The 12,353-nt window shown below is 42.0% G+C and overlaps 1 protein-coding gene across 1 annotated transcript in view; it reads left to right on the top strand.

The window, feature by feature from the left end:
- The first annotated feature begins 8,602 nt into the window (after nucleotides 1-8,602).
- Nucleotides 8,603-12,353, top strand: part of LOC122150324 (coiled-coil domain-containing protein 201-like) — a 34,980-nt gene continuing 31,229 nt past the window's right edge. Inside the window, exon 1 of the mRNA XM_042781440.1 lies at nucleotides 8,603-8,620. Coding sequence (XP_042637374.1) covers nucleotides 8,603-8,620 — 18 coding nt within the window. The remainder of the gene's footprint in view (nucleotides 8,621-12,353) is intronic.

Here is a 12,353-nt window from a genome sequence, read left to right as displayed (position 1 = left end):
TACTAATGATATTCTTGGATAATTTCCACATTCTCTTGTATCACCTTTCTTTGGAATGGGTACAAATATAGATCTCTTCTAGTCATTCAGCCAGGTATCTGTCTTCCAAATTTTTGGCAATGACAAGTAAGTGCCCCCAGCATGGCATCCGTTTGTTGAAACATATGAATGGGTATTCTATCAACTCCTGAAGCCTTATTTTTCACCAATTCCTTAAGTGCAGCTTTGACTTCTTCCTTCAATACCATTGGTACTTGATCATATGCTACCTCCTGAAATACCTGAATGTCAACTAATTCTTTTTGCCACAGTGACTCTGTGTATTCCTTCCATCTTCTTTTGATGCTTCCTGCATCATTCAATATTTTCCCCACAGAATCTTTCAATATTGCAACTTGAGGCTTAAATTTTTTTCTTCAACTCTTTAACCTTCAGAAATGTCCAGTATGTTCTTCCCTTTTGGTTTTTTAACTCTAGGTCTTTGCACATTTCATTATAACCCTTATCTTTGTCTTCTCAAGCTGCACTATGAAATCTTCTGTTCAGCTCTTTTGTTTCATCATTCCTTCCATTTACTTTATTTAGTTCCTCTCTATTCAAGGGCAACTTTCAGAGTCTCTTCTGACATCTATTTTGGTCTTTTCTTCCTTTCTTGTCTTTTTTCTTTTTCTTTCTTGTCTTTTTAATGACCTTTTGCTTTCTTCATGTATGATGTTTTTGATGTCATCCCACAATTCCTCTGGTTTTCAGTCATTGGTGTTCAGTGCATCAAATCTATTTTTCAGATGGTCTCAAAATTCAGATGGGATATAATCGCAGTCATATTTTGGCTCTCATGGAATTGTTATAATTGTCTTCAGCTTCACCTTGAACTTGCATATGAGCAATTGATGGTCTATTCCACAGTCAACTCCTAGCCTTGTTTTGATTGATGATATTGAGCTTCTCCATTGCCTCTTTCTACAGAGGTAGTGGATCTGATTCCTGTGTATTCCATTTGGTGATGTCAACATGTATAGCCACTGTTAATGTTGTTGAAAAAAGGTATTTGCAAGGAATAAATCATTGGTCTTGCAAAACTCTATGATGTGATCTCCAGCACCACTTCTATCACCACAGCCATATTTTCAACTACGGGTGATTTTTCTTTGTTTCCAACTTTTGCATTCCAATCATCAGTAATAATCAATACATATTGATTGCATGTTTGGTCAATTTCAGAGTGCAAAAATTGGTAAAAATCATCTATTTCCTTGTCTTTTGCTTTGGTGGTTGGTGGATTAATTTGAATAATAATAGTATTAACTGGTCTTCCTTGTAGGTTTATGGGTATTATTCTATCACTGACAGCATAGTACTTCAGGATAGATCTTGAAACATTCTTTGTGACAATGAATGACACACCATTCCTCTTCAATTTTTCATTCTCGGCATAGTAGATCATATGATCTACTGTAGATCCCTGACAGTAGATCATCTGATGCAAAAGGGCCAAAACCATTCCATGTCAGCTCACTAGTGCCTAGTATATCAATCTTTATACATTTCATTTCATTTTTGACACCTTCCAATTTTCCTATATTCATATGCTGTACATTCCATTTTCTAATTATTAATGGATATTTACAGCTGTTTCTTCCCATTTTGAGTTGTGCCCCATCAGCAAATGGAAGTTCCAAAAGCTTTACCCCAACCACTTCATTAAGGTCACCTCTACAAGCCCTACTCACTTGGATATATTAAAACAAAATTTTAAAAAAATAGCAAATCATATCAATGTACAGTTCAATTATACATAAATGCAATGACTTAGAGCCAAAGCAAGTGAAGACACGCACAGTGGAGCTCTCTTGTTAAACTGCAAAAGGACCATTGTAAAACAACAACAGAAAGCCAAAGAATCAAAAAGAAGGAAACCCATTTATAATACTGCTAGTCCAACAACTTCAAGTGCATTTCTCCTTCCTAATATCCCTTCTCTGAGGAGTTCTGGTAGTGTAGTGCCTAAGGCACTTGACTGCTAACCAGAAGGCTGGTGGTTCAAATCCACCAGCCACTCCTCGAAAGGAAGGTTGGGCAATCTACTTCTGCAGTGATACTGCCTTGAAAACCCAAGGAGGGGCTTCTATGAGTCAGGTCTGACTCGACAGCACATAACAACAACAATATCCCTTCTCCTAGGAGTGCAGCATATTACTACTGATGGATGTCACTGTTTACCCACAACTTTTAGGTTGTTTCCTATTTATCAGGACTTAAATTTTCCTTTCCTTGGGTTATTTCCTCAGAATGAATTTCCATGATTGAGATTGCTCAGTCAAGATGCAGCCTTTATAACTGCATTTATTTATAACTGCTTGTCATTCTAATTTCCATTGCCAAAAACAATGCAGGAGAATAAAACTTTCATCCCAACACCACCAGCATTACATTCTGATAGTTTTTTTTTTTTTTTTTTTTTTGCTCAATTTAGCAATTTTAAACCACTACTTGCGTTATGGTATTTGCACTTATTTGATTATGTATAACTTATTATCACAAAATATAATAAAGTGGTTCTTATAGCCAAGGTGGTGTTCTTTGCACAAGGTCCCACACCTTCAAAGTCAGAAGAGCCCAACTTTGAGCCCAGTCCCTCCTATAAGCATGCACTCTGCTTATAACCAGAATACCAATTCCAATGAGGTAGACCAATAGGGGCACATGTGTGCAGTCAAGCCATAGAGTAAGCTGAGCTCAGATAAAATTCTGAGGCAGTTGCCTGCATTACCTCAACTGTACAATAAGGACAACTAGGCCTCCTATGACATGGAACTTCCCTAGGGACAGAATGAGAGGAAGCATGCTGGACTCCCAGTAGGGACCCAGAGCTTGGAGGGTATGTCCATCACCACCACCACTGCCCTGTGCTCACAACCTGAGTGAGGCTTCTCTCCAGCATCCTGCACATTCCTCCCTAGTCTATTGCCCAATCAAGACAGCCAAGGACACTTGTAACAGATGACGCTTGTGTTTCAGAATAAACTATGACTGTGGAAACTCACTGCAAATTTCCCAACTATTTTTATTAAAAAACACAAACAAAAGAGACTTATGCTGAGCCCAAAAACAGTATCCCTGCATGCCAGGAGGTCAAAGGGACCAGGAAACAGCAGTCAGTGGAGAGAACACTGGGTTGCAGTCTGCACTAGATCCTCATTAGCACATGACCTTAGGCAAGCTATTCAACCAATCTGTGCCTGTTTCCTCCTGGAAAAAATGGGATTTTTATCTATAAGTCATTGTTATATAAAATAATGAAGCCACCTCAACCCTGGGTTCCTCACCTATAAATGAGGAGATTCATGGTAGTGGTCTTTATTATTATTTTCTTTACTGGGCTCTCACAGACCACACAGGGGTTTCTTTCTTTTCCATGAAACTGTATAGTTGACCCTGCTCCCACTCTAGCCCTATCTCTTCCTTCCCTCCTGCCCCAAATCCAGCACCAACCCTGCCCACCCAAGGCTCTAGTGCCCTCAGACCTGCTGGGTAGGCCTCTGCTCTTACTGGTCTCCATTCTAGGGCACACTGCCCACTGATTTCCATGCAGTTTCTCCCTCATGGAGGAGCTCTGGTGGCACAATGCCTAAGGCATTTGACTGCTAACCAGAAGGCTGGTGAGTCAAACCCACCAGCCACTCCTCAGAAGGACGACTGGGCAATCTACTTTGATAGAGATACCTCCTTGGAAACACAAGGAAGGGTTGCTATGAGTCAAATTGACTCAATGGCAGTGAGTTTGATTTGCTTTTTCTCCCTCATGCACTCCCTTCATCTCCTTCTATACTCTCTGTCTGCTCCCACTAGAACATAAACTCTAAGAGGGGCTTCTGTCTTATTCCCTACTCTAACTAGGTGTTTGGAGTAGTACCTGGTACCAGCAGGCACTCAAAAAATTATTATTGACTGATTTTTAGTTTTGGAATTAACAAAATCTGTCAAGTCTTTAGATGGTATTTGGGTCCCCTCTGAATCTCCTCATCAAGTTTCAAACCTCAGAGCTTCTCAGCAACTCTAACGCTTTGGGGTCATTGGGGGTACTGGTGAGCCTCCTCTCTAGGCCCTCCTCCTCCCCTAGTCCCAACATGTCCAAAGTCTATCCACAGCCCTGGGCACATCTACAACACTGAGACACACTAAGAACATTATTGTTCTACCACCAACCTGGCCATTTCCACCAGAGGACTCTGGGACTGAGCTCATGAACATGACCCAGTGTGTGCCTTTTTAATAGAGATGTCAGAAACAGACAAGAGCCTAGCCAGGTGGCCTGTATGCTGTGTGAGTAGACACCTGGTTGTAGGGTAGTCACCTGCACTTTGGTGAGAAAGACATGGGTTCAAACCTCAGCTCTGCTAGACTTTTTTCTAGGTTTATGGCATGCAAAGTAGAAACCCCAGGGAGAAAAACAAGTGGTAAAGAGCACATAAAACAACCAATCCCCACCCCTTCTGCAGCCACTGCATGTGATAATGTGTGCTTCATTCTCCAAGAAGCATTGCTTCATCCATGCTATGAGCATGGGTAACTCAGAGGGCCCTTCCCACAGCAGAACTTGTGCAGGGATTAGTCTAATGTGATGGTCACAGTCAGTCAAGTCAAGAGGTTTCTTTCCTCCTGGTGGAACATTCTGAATGACAAAAAATGACCTGATGTTTCCTTTAAAGTGATTAATTTCTATATACCAGCTGCCCTCTTCCAAGCTCTGTTTTACCTGACACCCCTTATAAATGCAACAAGGCCCCACAAGCATCTCTCTGTCTTGTCTGGTTCCTCTAGGAATATCTCCTCCACTTGTGCTAGAAAAAAATGACCAGCCCTGAGGGAATACTCCCAGGAGTGTTCCTTCCTACATGTTCTTCAGTACAAAAAGACTGGTTGGGGACAGGGGCCTCCAATTCAGCTCCTAAGGGTATCCAATCAGACCTGCTGAGTATCAAGCCTAGTCCCAAGCACCACATCCACATGGCCTCCTTCAGTCCTCTGTGATACCAAAGTATAGGAACAAGGAGTGAAGGCAGACAAAGGTGCTCAACCCAGAGAGACCAAGAGCCAGCCCCACCTGAGGTTGAAATGTCTCTGTGACTATACTTCCTAATAAACCAAACCAAAAGCCAAACTCACTGCCACCGAGTTTGATTCTGACTCATAGTGATCTCTTTTGGGTTTCCAAGGCAATACATCTTTATGGAAGTAGATTGCCCAGTCTTCATTCTGAGGAATGGGTGGTGGGTTTGAACTGTCAACCTTCTGGTTAGCAGTCAAATGCCTTAGACACTATGCCACCAGAGCTAGGGTCCCCCATATACCCTACAATCTCTACAAAGGTGTAGGGCCAATGAAAAGTATGGCTTTCATACAGTAAGACAATTAAAATAAAGTAAAAAAGGAGTGTCAAGGAACTGAGCTGAGCTGGAGAGAGCTGAGCTGTCAGGTATTGGAGTAGTTGATGAAAACAGCAAGCCAAAATGAAAGCAACAGTCAAGCCTTTAATCACTTATGTGATAGTAAAAGCAAAAGGCTAACTCAGACAAGACATGAGCTTCATCCCTGTACTATTTTTCCTCAGGAACTGCACCAGGAAAGGGTCACATGGATCAGCACTAAAAGGTGTGTCTTGTCTCCCAGGGAGACACAAACAAAAGTTTCTTGCTCTTTTATTCACACTCTGACTGTGGGGCTGGGGGTCGGGGGCAGCAAGGAGGAAGAGTGATGAATAGAAAAGTACCAGTTACTGAGTCAATGTCAGAAAAAGAGTTCTCAAGATCCCCTCTTCTGTCTGATAAAGAAGCCTCCCCAGAGAAGCCCAAGGAACTCTATTGAAGGTCCTCAATACCTGGGCTACTCTCATACATACTCTTCTGTATGTAGATATGCCGGAGAGTGTGGCTGCTGTGCACAAGCCTGAGCCGGAGTCTTTGATTGCAACTCCCTTAAGAAACTGCAGTGCACTGGTGGTGCACCAAGTCTGGTTGAGGGGTGGGGAGGAACAGCTTCCCTCTTTGCCAAGCAAAGTCTTTTAATTCCCTGAGGGTCAGCCATGAAAAGGCACACATAGGTGTGCAGCCAGGAGACAAGATCCTCAGCAGATTAATCAATACATAAAGGATGTTGAGCTGAGTAATCAGAAGTTCCAGTTGGTAGTCATACTAAGTTGTAAACTGAGCTCTCATCATCTTTGTAAGGAAATCTGGTATGTTTTATTATACTCGGTTTTTAATAAAAAGAAATACATACTTCTATCTGAAAATCAAAATTTTCTCGAGTCTAAATTATTTAAGCAGTAATTTGAGAACTTAATAATTTCGTATTTTCATTTATTTTTGAGACAAATACTATATGTACATGACTCAGACCTCTGAGGGTATGAAATGTACCAGTAAGTGTCTCTATCTGACCCCAGCCTCCCAACAGCCATGCCCCTACCTGGGCATTGGCCAGGACTGCCTATCTCTCATGCATATTCCAAAGGCAGCCTCTGCCTGTAAGATCAAGCACACATCCTAGTCTATCTTGCTTTTGCATATCAGTGAATACAGATCTCCCTAGTCTTTTGTTGGCATTCTATGGTATACTATTAGATGGATGGTCCAGAATAGCAGTTCCCAAGTACTATACAAGGTCCTTGCCAATATTTTGCCATCACAAACCCTGATGCTGCTGCAATGAATAACTTTGTACACACAACAGCTCATACTGAGTCAGCAATTACTATGCAGTTTGTCTTCTTTCAGATTCAAAGTCTTTATCTTATTGTCCTCAGCTCTCTGACCTCTCTTCCTAGCCTCTACTTCATTAACATAGCAGATCCTACCCCAACCCTGTCATTCCCACACTCTTTTTCATTTCTTTTTGTTTACTTTACTCTGGAATGTGAGCCCCATGGAAGCAGTGTCTTGTCATTTGCTCACCACCATCTCCTGAGAATCCAGACCACAGCATTGTACACAGTAAATGCCCCTAGAGCAGTCCCCCTGAGTCCTGCCAAGCAAAGTCTTTTAATTCCCTGAGGGTTAGACATGAAAAGTGGCTGAATGTACGCACTAAAGTGGCAGCAACTGAAAAATGTCTGAAGGCTAAACACACCCTAGAGAAAGCCCCTTTATGCCCTTAAAGCTTTCACCTGATTAGTTGAGAACTACCCACATTAAAGAAGGCAATATGCTTTACTTAATGCCAACTGATTTAAACTCATATAACTATTTTATGACAGAAACTTGGCTACGGTTGGACCATAAAACTAGGCACCGAAGCCTAGCCAAATGGATATCTAAAATAAACCATCACACTATACATGCTGCCCACTTGCGTTCTAGAAAAGGTCTGCAACCTTGTGCTACAGAGGGTGGCTCGCTTTGTCTTTGAAATCCTCTTGTAAAGGTCCCCTGAAGCCTTGAAAGGTCTATAGTGTTCAGGTGTTTCAGCCTCTTTTTCCAAGACTGTATCCTGAAGCCAAGAGTGGGAAGGGTTAACTTCCTCCCTCACTCCCTCTTTGTTACCCTCTCTTCAAGTTATGTTAGCCATGTTGTACACAGCTGGGGCCCTAATCTACCTTTGCATCTGAGCTTCCTTTGTTTTGATTCCTAGATTTGCAGAAGTTTCTGAGTGAAAGAATCCTTACGTATATCGTTTTACAGAGAAAAAAAAAATGAGGGAAAAGTTCCAACAAATAGTAATTCTGAAATATAAGGAAAAGAAAAGTACTTTTTTTGAGGTTACACAGTCCTATTCTCTAAGTACAACTAAGTGACTTCAAGAAATTTGCCCCACTTTTGTGGGTTCTGTCTTCCCTTTCATAAAATGGAATAACAAATGTTTTACTCTCCTGTATGTTAGGAGGCTGAGAAGATTGTAGAGTATAAGAACAACCTATCTCTTAGGGTGTATCCATGGTGGCAGTTGTTCTAGTGTTTTGATTGTCTTTTCTTTTTTCCCACTCCTGTTTAAGGCCTGATAGGATATTAATATAAATTTTTACCATTAATTGTGGTACTTCTTATTATTCATTTACGTAGCAGTTTCCAATATGGACCAGAATTATCAGCCTCACCTGGAAGTTGTTAGAAATGCAAATTATCAGCCCCACCTAGACCTGCTGAATCAGAAAAGGGGGGGGGGGGAGGGACTCCAGAACATAGAGTCTTTTTAATGAGGCTCCAGGAGATTCTGATCAGTTAACCCAGGAGAACTACCGATTGCTACAGTAGATGAGCCAGGGAGTAAGGAACCCAGAGCAGTAGTAATACTTTGAAGAACTGTGGTCCTGAGTCACATCTCAGTTTTTGTACTTTTAACTATATCATCCTGGAGGAGTGGCCTCAGTTGCCTCCTGGATTAACTTTCCATGGCATTGTGGATCCCTTTTACATTGTTGTGAGATGCCTTAGTCGCTGCCACATAGTATCCTGCAGATAACTTGTTGTTTAGGATCCTACTCTCAATTCTGAGTCAACACAGCTTCAAGCTCATCAGGCAGACAAGTACTGCAGGTGGGCACCTTACACCTGCCTGGCTTGTGGTGGGTGCTCTGTGCCTTGCCAAGAGCTGCAGCTGTAGCAGGATGGAGCTGGAGGCACAGGTAGGTGAGGGCAGTGGTCCAGGAGGTGAGGTGGGGGTAGGGTCCAGGCAGGGAAGAGGTGGCAGGAGGGTTGCAACAGGGAGGGACACCATCAGGAAAGGGCCAGGCAGTATCCTTGACCTGGCCTGGAGACACACCTCCTGGTCAGAGGCCTCATTCTCCACACACACCCCATCCCTCCTCCCCTCACCCCCAATCCTACCTCCACTGAGGTACCCTGACCACAGATGGTGAGTCGCAGCCTTTCTGAGGCTGGCCATGCTCCAGCACTTTGTCCTCTGGGCACTTCCCTGGCTCCTTAGCCCTTAGTGTGAGCTCATAGACAGGAAGTGTGATTCTTTGTCCTGGGTTCCCTAACTTTGGCATGCTGCCTTTTCCTATGACTGTTGTGGTATTAACTCCTCCAGACTCACAGAGCTAGAGCTTGCATAACAGTATCTCTGAGCTCAGCATATTCTTGGGTTGTGTTGTGCTCCCATGCAGTCCCAGGACCCTCAGCAGAACCCTGGCCATGATGGTAGGATTCCAGGATTGCAAGGCACATAGTTAGCAGGGAAAGTCAATGTCACCCGCTGCACTAGATACAAAATAGAAAACCGATGTGTAAATTAGTTAACAATGCCCACTTAAAAAAAAAAAAAAATCACTGCCATTGAGTCAATTCCAACTAACAGCAATGCCCACTGGGTTTCTGAGGCTTTGAATCTTTATGGAAATAGATCACCCCAGCTTCCTTCCCTGGAGCAGCTGGTGGAGTTTGAACTGCCAACCTTCTGGTTAGGAGTCAAATGCCTTAGACACTACATCACCAGAGCTCCTTAACAATGCCCACAAGAAGTTAAAAACTGCCCTTGAGCACCAACTGGAGAGGCCTTTCTCAGTTTTGAGTCACTGCTTTGCCACTTACTACTAAGCATGTGTATTGGGAGACTTACTGAGTCTCTTTGTGCCTCAATTTCTTCACCAGAAAAGTAGAATTTTTTTTTTCTTTTTAGATTTCAAATAGGTAATATCATTGCCACACGATAAAGCATAAAACAGTGTACCCCTGTCACCTGTACTCAGACCCTTCACTATCTGTAAACACTACATTTAGTTTCTTCTCCTAGAACTTCTTAAAATTCTTATTTTGCACAAATGGAGTCTACCCGAAAAGTACAGATCTTTCCTTAATGCTATGTAAAAAACATTTGCTTTTTTTTTTCAGTATAGAGGATTCCATTATATTGATATATCATAATCTAAGTTGTCCATACTGATGAAAGATTTGAATTGTTTTCAGTCTTGTGTTATGAAGTGGTACAGTGAATGATCTTACACACACATCATTTCTCACGTGATTTTCTGTAGAATAAACTTCTAGAAGGGGGGTGGTTATGTTATATAATTGTGCATTTGAGTGCTGCCAAGTTCCCTTTTATATCTGATAATATCAATTTCCTCTCTATCTTATCTAAAGATTTTCATACTTTTGGATTTGTATCAGCCTGGTAGATAACAAATAAAAAGTACTTTCAATTCATTTTAAGCTGCATTTCTATTACTGAGTGAAGTCTAGCATCTGCATGCCACAGGGTCAGTTTCTATAAATTTAAAAATTGTGAATTTTCCACTAGGCTGTTGTTTTTCCTAAATACTAGGAAGAATATCGTATTGTTTATGTCTTAATCTCTTATAGGAGCTGCAGTTGGCCTTTCATCTTTTGATTTAGTGTGTGGTATTTTTGCTTTATTGAAGTTTTTTTTTTTTTTTTTTAATTTAGTCTAATCTGTTATCTTTTTTATGACTTCTGGACTAAGTCATAATTAGAAAAATCTTAACCACTACAAGTTTACAGAATAATTTACCTATATTTCCTTCTAATGCATATATAGCTTTGCTTTTTACATCCTTCCCTGTTCTTTTACTACATCAGTGGATCTTGGTCTCAGTGCCTTTACTGTTCCCTTGAGAAGAGGCTGAATCTATTCTCTCAGCCATATCCATTGGCTCAGATTCTTGGCCTAGTCTGCCCTTGGGTCTGGCTTTGCCTTTGGTTTCTTCTCCATGATCCATAGCCACTGTACTTCCAACTTGTAAGAGCTGCCTCCCTTACTCACACCATTGAAATGACCTAGAAAAACAGTCATGCACCACCTAGAGACTGTGTTGTGGTCCTCGTTTTCCAAGCATACTGCAGATTCTAAGCTGCATGCTCTACCCAGAGCATGATGTTCAAGCATTAGCAAGGAAGATAAATAAGAGAACCTCCGCAGGAGGCCCAGGATTATACATGATACTGTTGGGTGAGCCAGGGAGGTTGTGGTGAGGATAGGGCGAGGTAATGTTTAATGCTATAATAGTCAAATGGTTTAATGATTTTTCCAAGGTATTTTGAGATTACTTAAGTTCTTTTAGTTGGCGTTGAGCTAGTGGTGTGATAGACATTTTCTTGAATTTCAGAAGTTAAAAAGAAAAGTAGGAGGAAAAACAGCAATAGGTGGGCAGACAAACAAATGAAAAGTCAGCTCTTACCAGGCTTTCAGACTGACTCTGTGCTGGGAACTTCTTTCAACATTCAGCCAGGCCTGCTGTGGGCCTAGATATCAGGCTGACATTCTTGTTGTTGCTTTGTGCCATCGAGTTGGACCCGACTCATAGCGACCCCTCCTTGGGTTTCCGAGGCAGTATCACAATGGAAGTAGATTGCCTCATCTTTCTTCCAAGGAGTGGCTGGTGGGTTTGAACCATCAACCTTCTGGTTAGCAGTCAAGTGCCTCAGGCACTATGCTACCAGAGCTCCCTCAGGCTGATAGAGAAGCTTGGAATTTCCTCAGGTCTTTTCTGGACATGCTTCTTGCACTTGGTATCCATAACTCTCTTCAAATTCATTTGACTGTGAATTCTCCAATTTCCCAAAAAACTCTCCCAGACATTGTCCCTAAGCCTTTCACTGTAGTCTCAATTTCTCTCTTTTGCCCTAGGTGGCTACAGTCTTCTCATTTTGCTCCCACTCTATTTTTCTCCCACTCTATCCAGGTCCTCCTATTGTGATCTCTTTCAAGTCATGCCCACCACTCCTCCGCTCTGAGGGATCTTTGAAAGAGATAAAACAGAGATGAGCTCTTTGAGTCTATATTTTAGGTAGCCACTCAGTAGGTTTGAACAGACAAACAAAATAGTGTGTGAATAAGGTATGCTCCTTTTACTCCAGAACCAGAGACCAGGTTCCCAAGCTGGAAGCATGAACTGCTGCTTTAAGCTGGCTTCTGAGTTGATACAGGAGGAAAAGCCAGTATTGAAAAGTCTAGAATTTCCCTGTCATTTTGACAATCTTTCTCTTGGATTCTATGAACCCCCAACTGGCTTTTGAGCTTTACCCATGGACATATTCTGCCCTTTTCATCTTGTATGGTTGATAAGCAGATATATCACTGGTGTTATTGTTAACTTTATAAACCAAAAAACACCAAACTCACTGCTGTCGAGTTGGATCTGACTCATAGTGACCCCTCCTTGTGTTTGTGAGGTGGTATCACTATGGAAGTAGATTGCCCAACCTTTCTTCTGAGGAGTGGCTGGTGGGTTTGAACTGCCAGGCTTCTAGTTAGCAGTCAAATGCTTTAAGCACTATGCCATCAGAGCTCCTGTTAACTTTATTGTTGTTGTTGTTATTTGCTGTCGAGTCACCCCCGACTCATAGCGACCCCTCCTTGGGTTTCCGAGGCAGTATCACTACGGAAGTAGGATTGCC

This window comes from Orycteropus afer, unplaced genomic scaffold, assembly GCF_000298275.1.
Source record: "Orycteropus afer afer isolate SDZICR_OR568_19922 unplaced genomic scaffold, OryAfe1.0 scaffold00121, whole genome shotgun sequence".
NCBI classification, from domain to species: Eukaryota; Metazoa; Chordata; class Mammalia; order Tubulidentata; family Orycteropodidae; genus Orycteropus; species Orycteropus afer.
This window is presented reverse-complemented; position numbering and strand designations above follow the sequence as displayed.